Genomic DNA, 22218 nt, shown 5'->3' with positions numbered 1-22218 from the left:
CCCGATGCAGACTCCGTTTAGTCCCGATGCAGACTCCGTTTAGTCCCGATGCAGACTCCGTTTAGTCTTGATATTTCACTTTTAAGTTTGGTCCCAGTTCAGATCTAATTTGGATGTGTTGTGACCATTGAGTTTTGAAGTTAATTATGCATTAGCTGCCAATTAATGGGTTGGAAATCTCTGCTTTCACGGCTGTTGCATAACACTCTGCATCGCCACGGTAACCAGGTCGAAACAGGAAGTGGGTCAGGAGAAGATGATTAATTGAAAGTCTATGTTTAGATTAAACAGGAACAAACAAAACCTCTGGGACAGCGAGGGAGACGTGTGAATCTAACGACATCGTGGAAACAAACAAATTAGCATGTTCTTGTCACAGAAGCCATTTGGTGGAATTTTAATGATTAAAAAGATAGAATATTTTGTTTAGAATTGTTTTTCCTCACTTTGACACCTAAGTATACCATGTTAATTTATCAAAGTGTAATATGGTTGGAATGATGTGTGCTTTTGCCAAGTGTAGTGGTGTTGGCTCAAAGACAATTATTATATTATACAGAACTTTAATGTGATTTCAATTGTATCCAAAGGTCTTGACTCTTCTCATACGCTTTATTTTGATTCATTTCAAACTTTATCCTCACAAAGAACAAACTGTTAAAGTGTAAATGACTTGAAGTTCAGAACTTAATAAACAACTTTAGATTGTATTAATGTATTTATTCTTTATTAGAGGCGTAAAAAATACATTAAAAATTACCCATGAAAGAAGACATTTTCCCACATTAAACCAGCAAATTTTCCAAAAGTTTTTAGTGTATGTAGTAGAGGTGAATAAGAGATCAAACTGTAGATAATATTGTGATATAAAACATTTGAATGTGGAGTATATGGTTTATAGTAAACATGTTTAGAAAAAGAGCTGATTAAAACCAAAAAAATCAAAAAAGTGACGTTTTAAATAAGGATATGAGATGATATTTCTGCACTTTTGTGATTCATTTTACAGACATTTCACATTTGTCTGATAATTAATACTCCAAATAATGATCAGGATATACATTTTTGTCAATATACTATGTCATTTAGTATTACCGACATAAAAACACCTCTACTGTCTATAATATGGGTACAGTACTGACCTGTTGGCTCATGGCTCCTCCGGCTCTGAAGGTTGCCAGCTCAGGAGGCATTGGCAGCGGTTTGGCCCCGGGCAGAGGCTCCGAGATGGGCACGCCTCCGCTCATCTGCTGGGCCAGGAACATGGCGCGGTCCGGCAGCTTGTTGGGCTCGGCACAGGCCTGCTGCCACACAGGGAGCTTCTGCGCCAACAGCTCTTTGCCCTGGACAAGACACGGAGGGCAGAAGGGTCAATCGGGGCAGTGTACCATGTAAAGGTATCATTTCTGTGAAAAAACTTTACATATTTTTATTTTTATTTTTTTTATTAAATGGACAGGAATTTCACAGGATTGGGATTAACAATGATAATAATAATAATACCAAATAAAAATAAAAAATACATTATTTTTTTATTTTTTTTTAAAGACGAGGAAGAAAAAAAGAACCTACAGGACGAATAAGGTCTAAGGTAATATTTTTAATTAATTTTACGTACGTTTGAAGACATGTTAACGCATTACCAAAACGTTTCCATTTTGAATGTGTTGCAATGATATACATTTTTTCTATTTATCCCACCTCAAATTGTAATTGTTTTGGAGCTATTCAAAAGTGTTTTATCTATAATAACATGTTTTATCTATAACTAAAAATATTATAAATTACGAGCCAGAAATGTTTAGTGTAATCTCCTTAAAAAGGGTATAAAGTCATATTTCTGCCCTTTTGTGGTTAATTTTATGGTACAGTCATGTTTTGTGCTTGACTTGAACTTCAATTAAGACATTTACTGGCTCGTTTTAGCAATATCTTGACGCAGTTTTGTGAGTATTGTTATTGAAAAGTAAAACTACTAAAACTACTACCGCTAATGCTATTTGTACTTCTTTTACTACACGTAATTAATTGTGCATCCATTACTAAAACTACTTTACCACAGAAGAAAAACTGAATGAAAGGTTTTTAGTAGGGTTTTACTTTTAACAAATTAACTAAAAAAAAATACTGCAAACTTCTAAGGATCATACCAAAGTAAATGAGAGTTATTATTTAAAAACACTGAGTTGAGCTTCAGTAGCTCAACTTCCAGCTTCATTAGTAAAACTGGGTCAGAACAGGTTGTGCAATTATGCAGAAAGTATGATTATCTTATGATGAATGTCAATGAGGGAAATTAGGAAAATGAAAAATCATAAGCAATTAAAAATGACATTTCCTTAATATCAGTGGAAATGCAGTCAATATCTTTTAAAGTATAGTTTCTGTGAGTAAACAACTAAGCACACATGTTACTGCATCTATAGGATATTAAATGTTGTTATTGCTGAAGTACTTTATAGTTTAGGGATGTATTTTTGAGCCAATACTGATCTCTTGCTACTTGCTACTGTGGCTCATAACAGATATTTGCCAATACTCGGGGTGTGTATTGCCTCGCGATATAGGGCCAGGGGTATCGCGATATGGGCAAGAGTCCGGGTAGCAACATCAAATATCACGACAACGGCAGGTGTATCGCGATGTGGCCCACGGGATACTATAGTGTTTCGAATTTTTGTGCCGCTATTCCATATCACTATCACGACTCCAAGAACATGATACTGGGAACATCGCGATAATGGAGTGCTGAAATCGGTGCCACGAGCATTGCGATTATATAATTGGAAGGCATCCGGCAGACATCATGATATCGGTTAGCTTTGGGCGTAGTTGTATGAAATATTGCGATATCTGAGTATCGATATCTATGTATCAATATCAGTATCGCGCTATTGGTGTCAGGATATTGATGTCAGTATCACAATATGTAGGTGAATCCCATACACTCTAACCAATACTGATGTTAAGATTGTTTAATCCATAGCAAGGGCCAAAAAATGTATTTAAAGTTATAGTAAAGTTCGCACTCTAAGATTACTTTTGGGACAGAGCAAGTACGCTCAATGTACCACCATTAAAAGTAGAACTGACTGTCACTGTATAATACATATCTTATTAAAAAAAGAAAGAAAAGAAAGTGGAAAGTAGGCCAGAATACCTTAAGAGCCATCATTTGTCAGTATGTATTTTGGAAAACATAATCGTGCAGTGCATACTATCCACAACGGAAACCCCTTTATATCTATTACTGAATCGGCCCGCAGAGGGGAAAAAATGAATTAGTAACAGCCGTGAAAGCAGGACAGCTGAGTGATGGTGCGGCTGTATTGTATAACTTCTTGCTGTTAGCATGTTTTAGCGGCGGGTGCTGTCTGTCAGTCGAGCTTCAGACACTTTCACTCCCACTCGCTCCATCTGAACTCCCTGTTCCTGCAGAAGTAGGTCATCTCGCCCCCTCCCCGCACCGCCACCACGTCGACTGTCAGCTTTTCAATCAATGGAGTCCAGCGAGGGACAAAAATCAAGGTAATGCAATCAGGCTAAAAGCAAATGATCGCAAAATACCTTCAAGGACACGCGCTCTTATTATTGAACTTTAAACGTGCTTTTGAGTAACTCTGCTCATTTTTTAGAACTTAGAATAATGTATCTACTGAAGGCACACTTTCATTTATATCTGTGAAGTGTTCCCTTGTCAGGACTTGTGTTAGAGCACATTCTACTGGCAGCAGAGGGAATTACAAAGGGGTTAAACAAAAGCTAGCTTGCACCAATGGACACAACTAGACGGCAGAAATGCTCAGAACGAGTCTGGATGTGATTTATGGCCTTAAAATCAGCACAAGAGATTTCCACCTATGATGTCACACATCTGGGAAATTTGGAGACAAGTGTTTTGTGAGGCTCGGTGAGGAGAAGACTTGTGTTGGACATAGGACACCACTTTACCACCTGAGCCAGAGTCGCCCCAAGTGACACGAGGAGTCTCATTTATAAAACTTCACTTTGAACATGATTATATTAAAGAATTTACGAAGCATTTTACCTATTTGCCCACAGTTTGACAAAAAAAAGGTTGAATGTTACTTCCTGGTTGGACATGAGCAGCAAATATGGTAACTCTACAACAGTTACCTAGCAACTATACTGTTAACATGGACCAGAATCCATATCATTTACACAATAGTTATGATTTGAGAATAAATATCACCCAATGACATCTTTATTTTGTTGTTGAATGATCGTTTAAACTGAAAACTGTGTCAGTTGTGCGCTAATTGTCTGTGTTTTTGATGGCAGGTCGCCCTTTGATGACATCACAGAGGGATTCTGTTTTAGAACTCCGCACTACTGCCTGTAATAAAGTTTTATTTTTCAAAATTTCTTCACAAACTGCAACTTCATGGATGTAAAAGTATGATTAAAATTTAGTTTGATGTTCTATACCATCAAACTAAGTGATGATTAGAAAAACCGGAGAACCTTCATTTGCACTTTAACATTAGGGCGGCGCAATACATCACAATTGAATCAAAATCACAGTTAGAGATCTTGAAATCGCAGGGTAATACATTACACATTTCCATTGTAAACAACAAAACATCCTGTTATTAGAAAAAAAAAGTTTTTTTTGGACTTTTAGAAGATAATTTCCAGTCTTTCTTACATGTTGCGTTAAATACATACATCACAAATCCAACCACAATTGAAATATAGGTATTTTTCTTAAAAGTTATGCAGCCCTAATGTGCGCAATATTTATGCACATAGTCACGCTGTATGATTAAGACCCCATGTGCCCTCCTCACACTCCCTTCTGGCTTCATGCAGGTTAGGAATGGGAATAGTGTGGACAATTGAACATTTCTTTAACTGGTGTAGTTGTGGTTCAATGTCTAGCAGTTTGACAACAAGTGAAGTATTTTGTTTGCTTTGCTACAGTAACGTGGGTGGATTTGAAGACAGGTTATTTTTAGAAGTGTACATCAATGCGTACATCAGATCTGGTCAGAGTGAGATGATTTGGGAAGAGGGAAAAGGATGCTTGGATGAGACGATTCACTGAAAAGAGCGACTTAAATGACAACGTTACTGTCGGATCTTACCTTGCCGTGATAGCTGCTGCCGTTTTTGGCCACGGCACATTGACGGTCGACCAGGAAGCAGTAACGGCGGCGCTCCTCGGACAAGGCGTTCTTGTAGCCCTCGGCGATGTAGTTGTCCAGCTCGCTCTGCTTGTTACTGATGGCTTCGACGTACTGTAGGCAGAAAAGAAATGGGAAAATATAATGTTTGCTTCTTCTACTCAACTGTCTTCCATAACAAATTACAATGTAAAAGAGTTTCGGGTAGTGTTGTCATGAAATTAGAGGAATATACCGTATTTTCCGGAGTATAAGTCAGCCAAAAAATGCATAATAGAGAAGAAAAAAACATATATAAGTCGCACTGGAGAATGAAATGCGGTGGCAAGTGTGAAAATAACAAATAATATCACGTATAAGTCGCACCCCGGCCAAAACTATGAAAAAAGGAAAATACGGTACTTGATTCTTGATACTTATTTTGATACCACACAAATAACTAAAATGCTCTTTTTAGTTCCATCTTTTAGACAATAAACTGACATTCTCAACACAAATTAATAATTAACTTTATTTATTAAACACGGTGGTCTTATTCTAGATTTGATTAAGCTAAAAACTCTTCTAAAACTGTTCATGAAAGGTCACATTTTGTCTCGTTAATATGAGTCTATTTAGTATTGATACTTGTTCAAATACTAGTATCAGTATTTGATTTTTGATACTTCTGACAACCCGGGCTAGGTGAAGAATTGTTTAATAAATTGCTAAACTTTGTGTAATGCTGTGAAAAGAGTGAAATACTAACACATTTTAATTAATAGACATTTCTTCACTTAAATTATGACTTTACACTTAATTAGGAATAAATAATTAACTCAATAGCTACTTAAATACTACTTGGTGGTAGTACTATGGGTTAAACCGTAAAATTTTCTTATATCCAAGTTTCTTTTTTAACAACCTAACTATAAAGCTTAACCTAAATGGATGGATACACTGTGGAAAAAGTGTTGACACGCTTCAGATTGAGGTGTAAAAGTGGTTGTAAAAAGTGTCACCTTTCTGGCACAGTGAATGATTTGTTGATACTTCCTTGTCATTTCGTCAGCTCCTGTCTCAATGTGGCACCTACAGTGTTATGTAACGGGGCAATCTGCTCATTAAACACTCAGTTATGCAGCCACCTCTTCCTCCCGCATTGTTGACTTTGTTCTTTAAGAAAAAAATATGCAACGATGTGGTCTGCAACACCGACTAGAACACTTAAGAGCACTTAAAATGATTCGAATTTGGAATAGAAGACACAATGTTCAAGACAAGGACCAAGAAATTAAAAGAAATGAAGGGTCCAAATTGAATCCAAACTAAGATTAAACCTGAACAAGAACAAAGCTTAACAAGGACTAGAACAGGACCGAACCAAGATGAAAATAAGATCAATTTAGGACATTTAAAAAAGTATGAACTCCACTTAAAATAATCCAGTTTGATTGAGAGCTCCACAGATTTAGATTAGTTTGTTTGGTTGGCCATTGTTTTTTATTGATCAATTTTGTTTGTTGATCTTTAATTGAGCGCAGAATATTGGGTTGCGAGCGTGGAGCGGCATTTGGCAAATTAATAGATTGAATTTGCACTAAAGAGAATTACCAGACTCCACCCCTGAGCTGCGATGTAGAGTGACATCTCTGTTAAACTGGAGACTGGATGTCACGATTTAAAACGTTAATGTCACGATTATTGTGAGAAAAAAACAAGACAGTATCAATGATTATTCACACTTACTGAGTCCAGAACAGTGACATCTTTCATTTTCTTTCATTCCATTGACTATTCCTCAAGTTTGTAACCCCCTTTTTTAAATGCAACTTTCTGAATGACATGATACATTTATGGTGACAAAAACAGATGGATAAAAACTTACTTTACATGACATTTTTCGACTATAGATTGAAAATACAAGGTTGTTGCTCTCTCTCTCTTTCTCTCTGTTTTTTCTCTTTTACAGTATAACATAAAACACATACTTTGAAGACGTACAACTACAGTATTATGGTTTCCGTTGATCTCCTGTCCACACTCAGTCAAGTAGGTGGCGGTAAATGCACCTTTTCAGTTGGCTGTTGACGTTTTGCTTCCAAAATGGTAACAATTGTTATTTTTTAGTTCACATGACTATATTGTGACCTGAATAATCACACTGTGGATTAACCAAATCATTTCATATCCCTACTAGAGTAATATTTAAATGCAGATTAGAGATACACTTGTTAATCTATAGTATAACGTTTGTCAAAGTCCAAAAATTGCTGCAACAAAATGCTTGAAATCCTGCTGTTACTCCTGCTTACCCTACATTTTTCTACACTGTCCTTGCGAATTTAAATATTGGCACCAAAACTAAACCCCTTTTTCTCTCCTTCTTTCCCTTACGTTTCCTTCTCCCCTACTTTTTAGATTCAATTTTGCTCCGCCTCGCATTACCGGCTCCACCGCTGGACTCCTCTCAGTCGCTTGAATGGCCGGCTTTAGAATTGCCTCTGGTTTTCTTGAATATGGCATTTGAGGGGGTCGTAATAAGCCAATCAAGGCGCATTGTGCGGCTCCGACGGAAAGCTGCTGACGCCTATAGCGCATTTAAGGAGGGCGTTTGCTCCAGCGGCAATAGATCCACTCTTGATATGATGTGCTGCAGAGAGGAGGGAAAGCAGTGTATTCAATTAAATGAAGCTATAATGGGAGTTTTATAATGGAAAAGCTCAACAGTACGGCTGCTCCACCAGAAATGTTACAACGTGCACATTTAAAGTTAAGGTATTCTTTATTGATCTTCTTTAAATGAGGAGGTTGCGGTTTTGGATTGTCGGTTTCCCATTAAAAGGAAAGTGGGACCCATCTCCAGCTCTTCCGTTTGGACCGGACTACCAGGCCGGAGGGTTTTCTTATGAAATGATCCTGAAAATGTCATTTATTTAATTTTGGAAGTAACATTTTCCCCCAAAGGACACATACTATGCATTATTTGTATAGTTATTGGCCATTAATCATGAGTACTAAAAGGCTAACGTAATGAAAGATTTTTTGGCCCAAATCTGAGTCTTATTTCCTCGTGGCGTGGACTGCCAATAAGTCCTGCCACGTATCAATCATAGAATGCACCTACTGCTCACCTGCAGCCGTGTGCGGCTCGTCCCCATGAGAGCAGCACGTTTCCCTGTGTCTAAGCTCATGGATCTATCATAATATAGTTCCCTCAGTGTACGGGACAAAATTAAGACAGAGAAAGACGGTTCGAGCTCAGAAGAGACGGAAATCTACGGAGACGAGAGATGCGATGCGATCTGTCGCGCTGATAAACAAACGGACTTCTAGCCGCGAGGCTTTTCTTTGCTTCCGCACGGGGGGAGTGGCATGCGCACTTCCACTTGAGTTCTCAAATCGGCGAAAAATCCTCCAATATTCCTTTAAAATACTGCATCTACTGAAAGATGCATTACTTTATATCTATGAGGTGTTCCTTCAACCGTATTTATGTTAGGACTCTATCTACTGGCAGCAGAGGGAATTACAAAGGGGAGATAAACAAAAGCTAGCTTGCCCCTGACATGTTGATGTAAGCACGCAATTGTAATGAATGCGATTTGAAACTTGCCACCATGCTCGCTCTGAGCAAAAATGCTCAGAGCGAGCATGGTGGCAAGTTATGGACTTCAAAACAGCACAGAAGATCTCGGAGCTCTACTTATGAGGTCACAAAACGGGAACATTCAAAACAGAGTATTTTGTGAGGCTCAGAGTCGAGAGGACTTCCTAAACAGGATTCGTCAAAGAAATGTTACTGAAGCTAAACACAAATGCAGGTACCGTATTTATAAGTTGCACCTTTTTTCATAATTTTGGCCGGGGTACTTATATACTTATACTTTTACATATACTACGGAGCGACTTATGTGATATTATTTGTTATTTTCACACTGGCAACTGCATTTCATACTCCAGTGCGACTTATATGTTTTTTTCTTCTCTATTTTGCCTTTTTGGGCTGGTGCGACTTATACTCCGGTGCGACTTATAGTCCGGAAAATACGGTATGTTTCTGATGAGGGAACAATGTTATGACATGGTTAAAAGCTTGAAAAAGTCAATTTAATGTGTTCTTTATAAAACTAGTGAACCAATGCAAAATATATACATGGATATAACCCTGGATTTTAATTAAAGGTTGCAGATATTAGCAGTATTTGGAGTATTTGCGGATACGTGTGTTATTGGGGATACGCGTGTTACGATATGATTTGTGTTTCAAATTGATAGAAATCCTGATCATCAGTGTGTTTTCAGTATATAATATGCAAATGGTACACCCCTCTCATAATGGTTCGGCCCCTTTCTCACGTGACAGTGTTTTTGTCCCGACTAAAAAAAGAGCAAAAACAAAACAACAGATTTTCACAGTTGACAATTTTTCTCCCCCCCCCCATCCCAACGAACACTAAATCTTCATTATTAAACCAAGTGTCTGTGGACTCTTGTTGGTTACAATCCAACATTTGGCAAGCTGTTGAAGAACTCCGGAGCAGATTGAGTGTATAACGTTTGGAGACAGAAGATTTCAAGCTGCGCCTTTTTCAAAATACAATATGGCGTCTACATGTGGGTTATGCCTTCATATGACTCACCCTATGTGTGTACAAGCTTCAGATACAACACTATGCAAAAGAAATGAGAATAAAATACACCTATAACATTAGCAACTTTCTTTTTCACAATCCCCATTTATAGGGGGAAATGAAAAGAAAGTACTGTAGGGCTCAAAATATTAAAGGGTCTAAATGTAAGCCTTAATCCTGTATATTGTATGCTAGTTTTGTAATTTTTTGTAGCTTATTAAACAGACCCTTCCATTGTTTGAACATATCAGCTGCATTCAAAAGGCTGGTAGGCTTTATGAGTTTACGCATTTTCAATAGGGGAGTTAGTGTGTTTAGCTTAGTTTATTTGCAATCTGCACCAAAATGAGCATAAATGCATTAAAGCATTAAAGATTTCTTGCAATTTGTCCAGTACAATGTTAAATGTAACAAAGGTTTGTTTTGTTGCACTGTTTAAACTTAAGAAAATAGAACTCAACGTTAGATATTGACAAATGTAATGAACATGAGCAGCAAAAGAAACAACAACTAAATAACAATAGTTCTTTATAGTAATTATAAAGAACTATTGTTATTTAGTTGTTGTTTTTTTTGCTGCCCTATTAAAATGTAGTGCCACATCATTCAAAACACTGCTGGAAGGTTATGGTTTAAGCAGATGCACACACTAATAGCTCATTGTAGCAAAAACATAAGGATAATTCATCACTTGTCATGTTAGGTTGATACTAGGGATGTCACTGTTATACATTTTTGTGTTATGATTATTGTGAGAAAAAAATATCATGATTAATTCTCAATGACTGACAGTAAAATCTTTCATTTTCTTCCATTCCCATTGTCTAAACATTCTTCAACTTTGTGTCCAGCGTTCTTAATGACCAAATAAAGGTAATGTGACCAAAACAGCATGATAAAAAAACATTACATTAACATTTGGATTTATTTTTTGGACAATACAATGAATACTAATACATTTAATACAACATTTTGCTTCTAAAAGGGTCACAATTATCATTTTCTAGGTCCATTATATTGTAAAATTATTAATGAACCCAATAATCTTGACAGCCCTATTTATTATTATTTGAAAGCTGGAATGACTGGCCGATAGGAAACATAATCTTCCTGGTAGAACTGTTTCTGTCATATATTCATACAACACATTGGAGATGGCTATTGTTGCTGTTGTTGTTGTTGTTGTTGTTGTTGTTGTTGTTGTTGACCCCACCCACCTACAACGCCTCCACATGGGTGCCTAAAGTTCCTATTCACCTGGAAGAACCATTGGCCTGCGCATCTCATCCAGTCCAACACACAACGCACGCTGCGGTTATTGCTTAACCCGCCAACTTTTTCGCATCAAGTCCTCCCACCGGTTTGTTTGTGAGTCAGACTTGGAGATCATAACACCATTTCAGTGTCCTGGATTTGATGAGAAATGTTGGCGGCGTGAAAATACCAAAACAGACCATGGAATTTGCAGATCTACTCGATTTTCTGGGTGTAAAGTTTCCACGGCCGACAGCAAGTTGTGGCAGTTTGTTTTCCATGATTCATCCTCCTTATCTATCACGTTTCTTTATCTGATTTGAGTATAAGTAGTTGTTGGAATATAACTTATCACCTAAAGTTCTGCTTCTTATTTAATTGGATGATTCATATCCCATAGAAGTCAAAACAAAATGACCCTTTTTCCACTTTATTTTGGCACAAATCTTATTTATACGGAAATATTCAGAAATACCTTGGCTTAAAAAGGGATCAATGAGTACCCTGAACTTACAAAACTAAACTTTCTGACTGAAAAAGATTAAGTTAATGTGAAGAAAAAAGTTATTTGTATTTAGATTTTAGATTTAGACTAAATTTTTACTTCTAAAATTGTCACGTTTATCATTTTGTTTTAGTTCTTACTATTATTCATATTCAACCAAATACCGTATTCTCTTTTTTCATAGTTTTGGCCAGGGTGTGACTTATACTTACATCTATACTTATAAACTTATACTCCGGAGCGACTTATGTGATATTATTTGTTATTTTCACACTTGCAACCGCATTTTCATACTCCAGTGCGACTTATATATGTTTTTATCTTCTTTATTATGCATTTTTTGGCTGGTGCGACTTATAGTCCGGAAAATACGGTAATCTTGCCAATCCTATTTGTAACATATGCCTATTGTGTGTTTATGTGGTTGTTTTCCTTGTTTTACTGGCATGTACTGCTGACTGTACTGAGAACCATTCCAATTTTAACCTTGTACTTTTTTCCCACGGCAACTTTGTCCCTTGTCCTCGCCCGTTGTCCCTCCATCCGGCCTCAGTGGCAGGGCTTCTGTCCCAAATAAACGCTCCCAGCGGGAGCCCCGCCCGCTCCACACCTGACACTGACCTGCATCTCCTTGTCTCCGTACTTGGACGGGTGCTTGCTGCCCTGGCTCTTCCGGCGCAGCTTCTTCAGTTCGGCCTGGCACTTCTCCAAGCTCTCGCCTTTGCCCTTGTGCTCCGTCTGGTACTTCTTCAGGGCGGCCTGACGGAGACGGGACAGAGGCAGTGAGGTGAATAAATCTGACCCAGCGCACTTTTTCCACCATGAGCGTGGTCTTCAAACATACCACAGCCGTATTTGCAAAGTATTCTTAATTCTAAGTTGTGGTGCTTGTTGTTTAAACCCTTTCAGACTTTGTAAACATTAGCCCGGTAGCATTCCTGGAGTTAGCGCCAACGCATTTTCAATTTGAGAGTTAGCGTTAGCTTCCAAACACCGCCAACTTTGAAAAACCAGGGCCGTTTTAGCGACTGACAACCACACCTTATAAGAAAACATTTACTACATGTAGAAGTGTTTTGAGTTGATTGTTACAGGTAGCAATTAGCGCCAAAATTAGCATACATGCTAACAACCACAAATCCTACAGTGAACTTTAGAAACTAGAGGTTAAATAGTTATATATTGATAGTTATTACTCGTTGGCAAATGTGATGAACATATAAACACCAACTAACATTACATTTTTTTTTTTTTATTAATCTATTCAAATGAATGTGACAGAATGTTCAGGTGAGTACCAGGCTGTGTGCATATCTAATCTTAACACATTACTCCTGGAAGGGTTTATTTAAACATTTTAATAATATCTAGTGTTTAAGGCAGGATTATTTAGGAAAAAAAAACACATATTTTTCCTCATAATTGATTGATCTCTATTTTCACTTATAACAACAAATAAAATTGGCTTGTATTATTAATTCACTAAAAATAAAACAGTATAGACGTTGCATTTGACACAACAACTAGTACAATTTCTTCCTCAAAAAGTCTGAACTCTGCTCCTAAAATGTCATTACTGTTAATGCTCGTTTGTTTTAATTTTAATATCAGCACTGATTTAATATCCTGTAATAAATTTATAGTTAAATTAGTCAGACTTTGTTATAAATTTGAACACTGGTAGTGACTTTGAACATGTTACATCTGCACATGGATTTCATCAAAATTCTGCAAAATATGTATAATTGTATGCGGGAAACAGTAATAAAGAATTAACTCAAAATGTAAATAATGTGACGACAACAACAACCATCCACACTGTATATTCAATAGATGGCAGTAGAGCTGGGTTGAAATAATCGATTTTCCGATTTTTTAATCAATTCGCATATTAATGACCGATTATCGATTCGTACGTCCAAAGATCGATTTTTTTTTTTTTAATTAAAATTCTTTTCTACATTTCCCTCAGTGAACTTCAATCTACCTTCAAGAAAGATAATTCAGGACTCCTGGATTATCTTTCTTGAAGTTAGTTCCAGCCATCAGTAACTACCAATACTTGTAAGATTTGCTGTTTAATATTGATATAATACTAGTTTTAATATGTTGCTTCTCTACACAGTCACGAAGTGAAGGAAACGGTTCAAATACATTTTTCATTTTTAATAACATTAACCCCCGAATCGAATCGAAATCGGATCGAATCGGAAATCAGATCGAAATCAGATCGAAATTGGAGCGAATCGGATCAGATCTGAGAAATCGGAAAAAAAATCGATTTTGAAACGTAAAAATCGGAATCGAATCGATTCTTGAAATTTGAATCGAAACCCAGCTCTAGATGGCAGCATTTATACAATGTTCATTCATGTTTCTATGTACAGTAGCCTTTGGAAATATGTTCTTAAACGTGAACTTACTTATCCACCTGCTATTGAAACATTTGTCCCATAAGCAGGTGAAAAAGTAGTACGTTTTGGCTAATATACAAAGAGTGTTGTATAAATGTCTTACATTGAGGTAACGTGCGTCCAACTCCACTTTCTTTTCCAGCTCCGTCAGAAGCTCATTATGAAACGACTTGAGCTGAAAACACAAACGTTGCAAATCACTGGAGGTCACCAAAGAGTTGACCGGTGGATTTGAACGGATCTGTGCGGTGTTGAAAAGCACGGATGTTTTGTTGCGATATGAGAACGGGTTAGCAAAGGGTCAGAGATGAAGCTGTAATGCAACGCTGAGAAGACAACCGAGAGACGGACTAAAAGGATTCATCTATTCATAGTACTTTACGTTTGACATTATGTTTTTAGGCTAAGAATACTTGGTTTGTCTAAGCCTGTAATCCATGGTAGAGGATGGATTTTTTTTTTTGGTATGTATTAAAATGTGTATAATATTGTGTTTAATATGTTCTATATGAAAACGAGGTTCTTAATGAAGCGGTGGACATTGGAAATAGCTTAAAAGTTTAGCTGCTGATTAGCAAAAGGGGCTTGAGTTTCAGCAATCTCCTCTTCAGCAAACGTATTACACATAGTTCTGTTCGTTATAGCTTTTAAATCTTGTGGTGTTATGAAAAAATACATTATAAATGAATAAACGACAGCTTTTTCAACAATTATGTTCAGTCTAGTTGATGTTTTTGTGCAACGAGAATGCTAACATCACACTTATTATCACACTTATAACTTAATTATAATTTATATATAATGCCGTGGCGGTGTGTGTTATCTATGAAGCCAACATCTTGTATTATGCACCGTTTTAAATTGACAAAAATCTGTGGTTCTCAAAGTATGGTATGCGTACATCCTGGTGGTGCACAAGCTCACGCTAGTTGTACGTGGATTCCTCTGCGGTTCTAGTTTAATTGAGAATAGATTTGATTACAAATTACACATTTTTGTCTTCCTTTGGGTTTGTCCTAGAAGTACAGATTTATTTATTTAATTATTTATTTGATCTTAAATGATCTTTGAACATGAGTCAGAAAGTGCCGACCATAGACATGAGGAGAAATGTATAAAATATGTAATCTTATGATCTTCTAAGCGCAAAGGCAAACGTGCTAACAAAACTAGCGCACCTAGCACCCACTGTATCCTGTATAAAAAAAACTACTCGCTTTGAGACTCTTTTTCTTTGAGTTTTTATTATATCGTGAAATATTGATCAGAAAAAAAAATATTCCACAGAAAGCTGGCGATGGAAACACCGATCCTCGCAGCGTAAACACTGTGCACGCGAGTAACTACTCTCAAACTGGATTCAGATGTTTTGTAGAATTGGGTGTCACGAATTAGCAGCGAAATGGATGAGAACGCAACAGTTTAACTTCATACCTTTACGAGATGTGAGTAATAAAGCATTTCCCCTGTTTGTATGTGTGATTGCGTCATTCCCTCTGCCCCCGACGCTCTGTTTCATTGGCTGTCGCAGTAGAGGTGAAGTTTTACGGTAACGATGTGTCAGAGCCGTTCAGTTTTGTCGTTTTAAATGAGAAATAAGTATGTTCCGGGCTTTAGTCCTAGTTTACTTGACGTAAAAGCTCGAGGACCACTGCTCTAAAGAATTTCTTGCACAATCAACAAAGCCATCGCGAATACTTTTAATCCCTGTGCCGTCATGTGACTGAACGATCGCGATCCAGTCTCACACTCACCATTTCTTCCAGTTGGATTTGGATCTGCCGGTGAACCTCGGCCATCTGGAACAGTACCTCCCCTGCAACACGACACAACCGAGAGAGGAATCGTTACCAATGTCACCATCACATCGCGACTATCGAGCGGAAGTGCATGTCGTCAGCGCTGTAGAATGTCGAGCGTTGGCGAAGGGGCGTGCAGGACAGACCATGCAGCCACACAGACCGGATGAAACACAAAGAAACTGGAGACACGGCGGGATGAGGAGATTATAAAAGAGAAAATCATACTGAAGAATTAAGTGTCGAACATTTGTATACATTAAACAACTACTAAACAACTACACATTTAGTTTATTTTAACATGTCAGAGGAGTAGTTTCACACAGGCGCTCGATCACGGTGAATAGGACATTAAGTGTGGAATGGACTATAATGGTTATAATTTTCAGTTTTTTTGGGGGGGTTTCTTCAAATTTGTTGTTTAGATGAGTGTAATAATTCACAATGTCAACTTTTGAAGAAGAAAGAGTGCAACTTAACTTTTGTCACGGATGTCGACGCTATGAAAACAGTACTTTTTTGTTGCATTGTGGGACAAATAAAAATAAATATGTATGCCTTAAATTACTGGTCAAACATTAAAAAAAAGCAATAAAAAGAATATCACAGAGACTAAACCAAAACTAAATTTAGACTTTATTAGGAGACAGAATTTGACTATAATATGCCTTTTTCTACTTTATAGTTTCTAAACATTCTTTCTTTGTGAACTTTGTGTTGTTGCAATATATGTAGCCTTTTGCAATATTGATTATTTAGATTTTCTTTGCATTTTATTGTCTGCAGTCTATTTGTATACAATAGGCGCCTGAAAAAGATAAGATAAGATATTCCTATATTGTCCACACATGGGGAAATGTCATTGTTGCAACGCAGGTAGATACAGAGGAAAAGGACAGATAACTTATAGTATAATAAACAAAACTCTTATAATTGTTCTGGTTAAATAAAGTTAAATAAAGCCAGCAAGTAACACGTACAAAGTTTGTGCATCAATCTTTAGTCTGCAAACAACATATCACGATTTGGAGCGCTAAAAACACATTTTTAATTGTTCAACGGCATCGGACAAACGAGTATTGATCCACAGCCTGAGGAGCCTTTGTGAAACCATCCGAAACATGAGGAGAATCCAGAAAAGTCATCAGAAAAAGCAAAGTGAACCGAGAGGGGAGGAGGAGGTATGAGTCATGCAGAGTTTGGTGACCAGATACCTACATGCTGCCTCTTCTGAAAGTGCAGAGTGAAAAGGAGCAGAAAAGAGCTGGTTTGAGCAAAGAGAGAGGCACACACAGAAAGAACTGGGGAAACTGAAGGAATTTAGTTTGTTTTTTACAAGTAATAGACATTGCAAGGCCAAATTTGAGCGATATAATTATAACTGTTTAATCTTGTAAGCATGTTATATTCAGTGTGTTACTTTTTATACATTCACATCATCATTATTTTGTTTGTGTGTGTTTCAAGGTGCAGAATCCGCCACCCGCTTGTCGCCATGGAGATGTTATCGCTTTGCTTTGAATGTTCCCGGTTATAAGCGACGTGATGTATTATTTTAGAAAGCCCGTAACTGAATAAATGCAAGATACATATGCTTCAGGCTGTACCGTGGAACATTAAAAGGCAAAGCAATGAGATCTCCATGGAGACGAGCAGGAAAGTTTAATAATGCATCTTTAATTACAAAAAAACTGACAAAGAAATGTACTTTAGTTACTTTTACATTTACTTTAATTATGTCGTAAGTGCTAGTTAGCAGTAGCATTTCTGGAAAAAGAATACATTCTCTAAAGTCACATATTTGCTGGGTACATGAAAACAAGCAATACAATTTTAATAAAACAGTATAAAATGTTCGAACAGAAAAAGCTTTCCATTGGACAATACCACCAGAAAAATATGTCACATTTAAATATGGAAGAAAAAACGCAAGACATAAGCAAATTTTCGAACCAAACATAGGCAAAGGAGGTGTGTCTGCCCCGAGGCTCACCTTCCATACCTCACACATAAATTAATCTGTGCTAATCTGATTTATGAGCACCGACAAGGCACAACAACAACTACAGCAGCAGCTACTGAAGCAAAGAGAACCTGTAGGGCTGCATATGCAATTAATCACATTTTAAAGAGATCGTCTTAGTCGTTTATAATCGTCGTTTATAATTGTCGATGACCAGGTTCGGTCTTTTTAATCAAGAGATCAACCAATCCTCTTTTAGTAAAAGCTTGTGGTTTGGAGCAGCGTTCAGATTCAAAGAAGAAATGAGAGTATTTTTTAGTGTTCAATGGCAATAAATAAAAATCTGTATCGTTTATATTCAGGAAATTAATATTGAAAGCGATTTAATGCGTTTTTATGCGACAATGCAAAGTTTAAATTGTGATAAATCAATATGAGTGATGGTTCAGCTCTAGCTACAGCCTCATTTAGGAAAATAAATGGTCAGAATGTAAATAACTGAAGGCAAATCTCACTGAATGACTGTGTATGCGACTCACAACAGACCAAAAAACATAAATCTGCTTTAAATATTTTATACTGTTTTGAAAAGTTAGGCAAGCGCATTGTAATTTGATTGCACCAACTGCACATCTCAAACAAGAGGATAAAAATATGACATTTATTTTTGTTTATCTGACATTGGTTGTAAAATAATTAAATAAAACTCATTGTAAAGACTGTTGGTTTTCTGAGGCTAATTATTGACATTGGCCTTTTGCAATGAGATATAATCAGATCGAGTACCTGTTTTCATACGTTTTTTTATACTTTTAAAACTACTATTTGAGCAATACGGGGGAAACATTGCTCCCCCCATCTGAGCGTACATCCGGCGTTCCCACACCAAAATGCCAAGAATCCGCATTTTTAGCATCAACTTTACAGTCAAACAATCCCCAATTACCCTTCAAACCTCCGACTGCACCCTCTTGTGTGTTGCGAGCCCCTGGACCCTTCCCAAACTGATGGATGTTCTCATTTCATTACCCTAAACTCTAATCCTGAAAACTCTGGAGCTTGTGAAACGCTGGACGTCTCCGCGGCGCGTTTAAGCGGCTTAGCGGTAATGCGGTCGGATCCCACACCTAAAGCTCGCGCAGCCCCAGAGCCCATTGTCCGCGTCCAACACTGCACCCTTTGTTCGCACCCTCGTTCGTCTCATGTTAGGCCGCTGTATCCCGGAACCCGACGAACCATCGTGACGCGGTACGACAAATCGAACTAGCTACGCGCAAGACCGAGAGATCGTTGAACCAGTGCGGACGCGCGACGACCCGCGAGCAGTTTTGGAGGCGCCATGTTTACGAAACACCTGTAATCAGGGGCGTTTCCAGGGATTGGCCGGGGGTGGCACAGGCCGGTGATTGGCCACGCATATTTAACGTAAATAACCATTTTTGTTTAAATTGTTTTCGACCAATAATACAGTTGATTTGCAAATATATAATCTATCTAGAAGCCTTCAGTTACCATATTTCAATAATGATTTGGTTGATAATGCATTTAAAAATCCCAGTTCACTGACTAGTTGACTACATAGATACATATTTATATCTACATTTCATGATTTTTATTTAAAAGAAATAGGAACATTTGGTGCTGCCCGGTGGTCGAGTGGTTAAGGCACAGCACATATGCCAGGCTCCAAGTGCAACCAGCCACAGTGTTGTGAGTTCGATTCCCAACGCTGACATTTTACTGCATGTCCTCCATTCGCCCCCATTTTACCCTGTACTTTTCTGTCAATAAAGCCTAAAAAAAAAAAAAAAAAAAAAATCAAAAAAAAAAAAAAATCAAAAAAATTATATTATATTAAATTAAATTATATACATAGAGCTGACGTGTGTGCCCCCCTTGGGCCACCCCAGTTTAAAAACATCTGTGCACGCCCCTGTCTGTAGTTGAACGAATGGAAGATGGAAAAGTTGAATGCCATAGTGTGGAACATTCCCGGGAGAGCAATACAATCGCCCTGGAGTTCAGCATGTAGCATCTGAACAAGTTATTCCAATGGAGAAAATCTGGGCTCTCTCTTTTCCGTTGTTGTCATGGTGATGGTCCCGAGTCCATCTTGGCCACTAAAGTGTTCAAGTCTGAAAAAACAGCACTTCAACAATTATGAGACATTTTATTGGCATGTGGAAGTAATGGTTGTGAATGGGAGTTGTTTTTTTAGCAGTTTGCCTTTAAATACTTCTGCTGACGTGGGGGAAAAGGAGAATTACGGCCGTGTTTCTTGGACCATAACCGGCGCTTTATGACTTCATGCTCTGCGCTTTACCGTTTTGCTGAGCGGTGCGTTCACCTCTGAAAGCAGCCAATCCGACCCCAGCTGACCCAAAACAAAATAAGAATGAATTTGGAAGAAACTCAAGGGACATCTTGAAACTGCCAGCTACGAAGAATAGAACCAGACACACAGCACCTATTGAAATAAGAAAATGCTTATTCTGCTAAGATTGAAAAGTATTGAAGATGTATTTTTGCTTTTTATATGTTTTATTATGGGTCATAGGGCATGCATTGTATTTCGATTCCCTTATGCATAAGGTTCTGCATTTGCCCTGTCCTTACTCTTTGAGAAAGTAACCGACATGTTTTGTCATTTTGCATAAACGCTTCAGAAAATTGGTTGCTTGCTACCGTGAAATTAAGCATATTATGTCTTTTTCAATTATATAAACTATAAACTGCAGTTTAATTAAAAGAGAACAATATTTGGAACAATAGAACAATATTAGGCAGTAATATAAAAGTTAGTCCAAAAGGTAAAATAATCCTTTTTTCCTTAATTAAAAAAATAACACTGATTTACATACGTTTACATACGTTTGAAATAATCATTTGACTAATTGTATAAATAATCGCTGACTATCTAGGGCTGAAACGATTAATCACGTACTATGCTAATGGTAATTGTCATCTGGATTATACAGACTAAAACATACGGAAATACCTAAAGATTGTAGCATTATTGTAATTTTAAAAAATATTTCAGATTTTCCTCAGAAATACACTTTTTGTAAATATTCTCTATCTAGAAGCCGATCAGTCGCCACATTTCAACATTTATTTGCTTGATCATGGGTTTTTTTAAGTCTCCATATACATTAGACAGATGGTTTCTTAGTTACATCCCTACGATCTCTTCCTCGCCCATTTCCCCTCTTCTATAACTTAATTTTGAGGACCAAATTCACGTCATCTCCTTCACCTGTCGCCACGTATTGCTCGATCCGTCTCTCCACATCCCCCTTCCCACAATTCCTCCTCCTTCCCTCCTCCACACAAACCCATCTCTCCACCACAGCGCGGGGAAAACACGCCGACTCGACGCTGACGGCTAAAAATAGACAAGACGGTGGTCCTCTCGGCGCTGGAGAGAAGAGAAACACAACGGCGCTCGACCTCCCAAAAATGGTGTGTGACGTCACGGCGTGTCTCTACTTCCTGCGACCAAATCTGGAGCGGTGGGGCCGAGAGGAAGCTCCCGCAGTTCCGGTTTTGACCAAATACAACACAAGCTCATTGGTATGGAGAGGGAGATGAAGGCGGAGGCGGAGGCGGAGGAGGAGGACGTTTCATAATGCCAGTGCGTGCAGCTATTCACACATAATTATATGGATTTCGAGGCAGTTTCTGACATCTATAGGATGGCTTTATCATATGGCAAGTGCAGAGGAGGACAATTACAGAGGGAAATGATGCAAGATGACAGACGCATAAATTGTACTGGATGAAATGTGGTTGAAGGGAAAAGGGTTCAAGTCACTTCAATATGAACGCCGTGACCAGTTAGGTAACATAAAAGGTATTTAATGTTAGCGATCAAAAACAAAAGGTGTAATTTGATGACTGTGTTGTTTTCCAAAGCCGGTTTCAAGCCCATATGAAGAGGCACAAGATGGGGATGGCATCTGGTGTAAAAGAAATAGAAAATAGAAGTCTAAATAAAGAAATGAGCAGTCATAATGTTTATACAACGTGTCTTGCACAATAAGAATGCTAAAAACAAGCATGGAGCAATAGTTTCTATATTCTATATTATAGAAACTGTTTTTGTTATTCAGCAAAGATCAGAAGGACAAAAATCTGATCGTTATCTGATTTTTGGAGTAATCAGATTATTGAAATGTCGTGTAAACGGTTAAATCTGATAAGAGAATCAGATTTTTTTCAGATTGTTGACAGTTTTGAAAAATGTGGGGGGAAAAATGAAAATTAAAAAAAAGGACAAATGTTAAATATTTGAAAGAGTAATTTCAAAACAAAGTGTACACGTATTCTAAATACTACAACACTTACTCATAAATAAAAAAAATCATTGATTATCCCACACATGTCACTAGGTGTTTTTGATGTGTTTTCAGATTTCTTATCAAACAGTGATGTGGAAAACTGTGTTGAACATCAAAAATCTGGTCATTATCTGATTTACGGAGTGATCACATTGTTGAAACGGCTCAAAAACTTTTATGTGA

The 22218-nt window shown here is 37.5% G+C and overlaps 1 protein-coding gene across 1 annotated transcript in view; it reads right to left on the bottom strand.

Moving 5' to 3' along the window:
• The window catches only part of LOC140369179 (BAR/IMD domain-containing adapter protein 2-like), a 60068-nt gene that overhangs the window by 14777 nt on the left and 23073 nt on the right, over positions 1-22218 (bottom strand). Inside the window, 5 exon segments of the mRNA XM_072456449.1 lie at positions 1143-1343; positions 5109-5261; positions 12141-12278; positions 14037-14108; positions 15688-15749. Coding sequence (XP_072312550.1) covers positions 1143-1343; positions 5109-5261; positions 12141-12278; positions 14037-14108; positions 15688-15749 — 626 coding nt within the window.

The sequence above is a fragment of the Eucyclogobius newberryi genome, unplaced genomic scaffold, assembly GCF_026437365.1.
Source record: "Eucyclogobius newberryi isolate DKJ021-1_F unplaced genomic scaffold, fEucNew1.0.hap1 SCAF_20, whole genome shotgun sequence".
Taxonomy (NCBI): Eukaryota; Metazoa; Chordata; class Actinopteri; order Gobiiformes; family Gobiidae; genus Eucyclogobius; species Eucyclogobius newberryi.
Note: the sequence above shows the minus strand (reverse complement) of the source record. Positions and strands in the feature narration are given on the sequence as shown.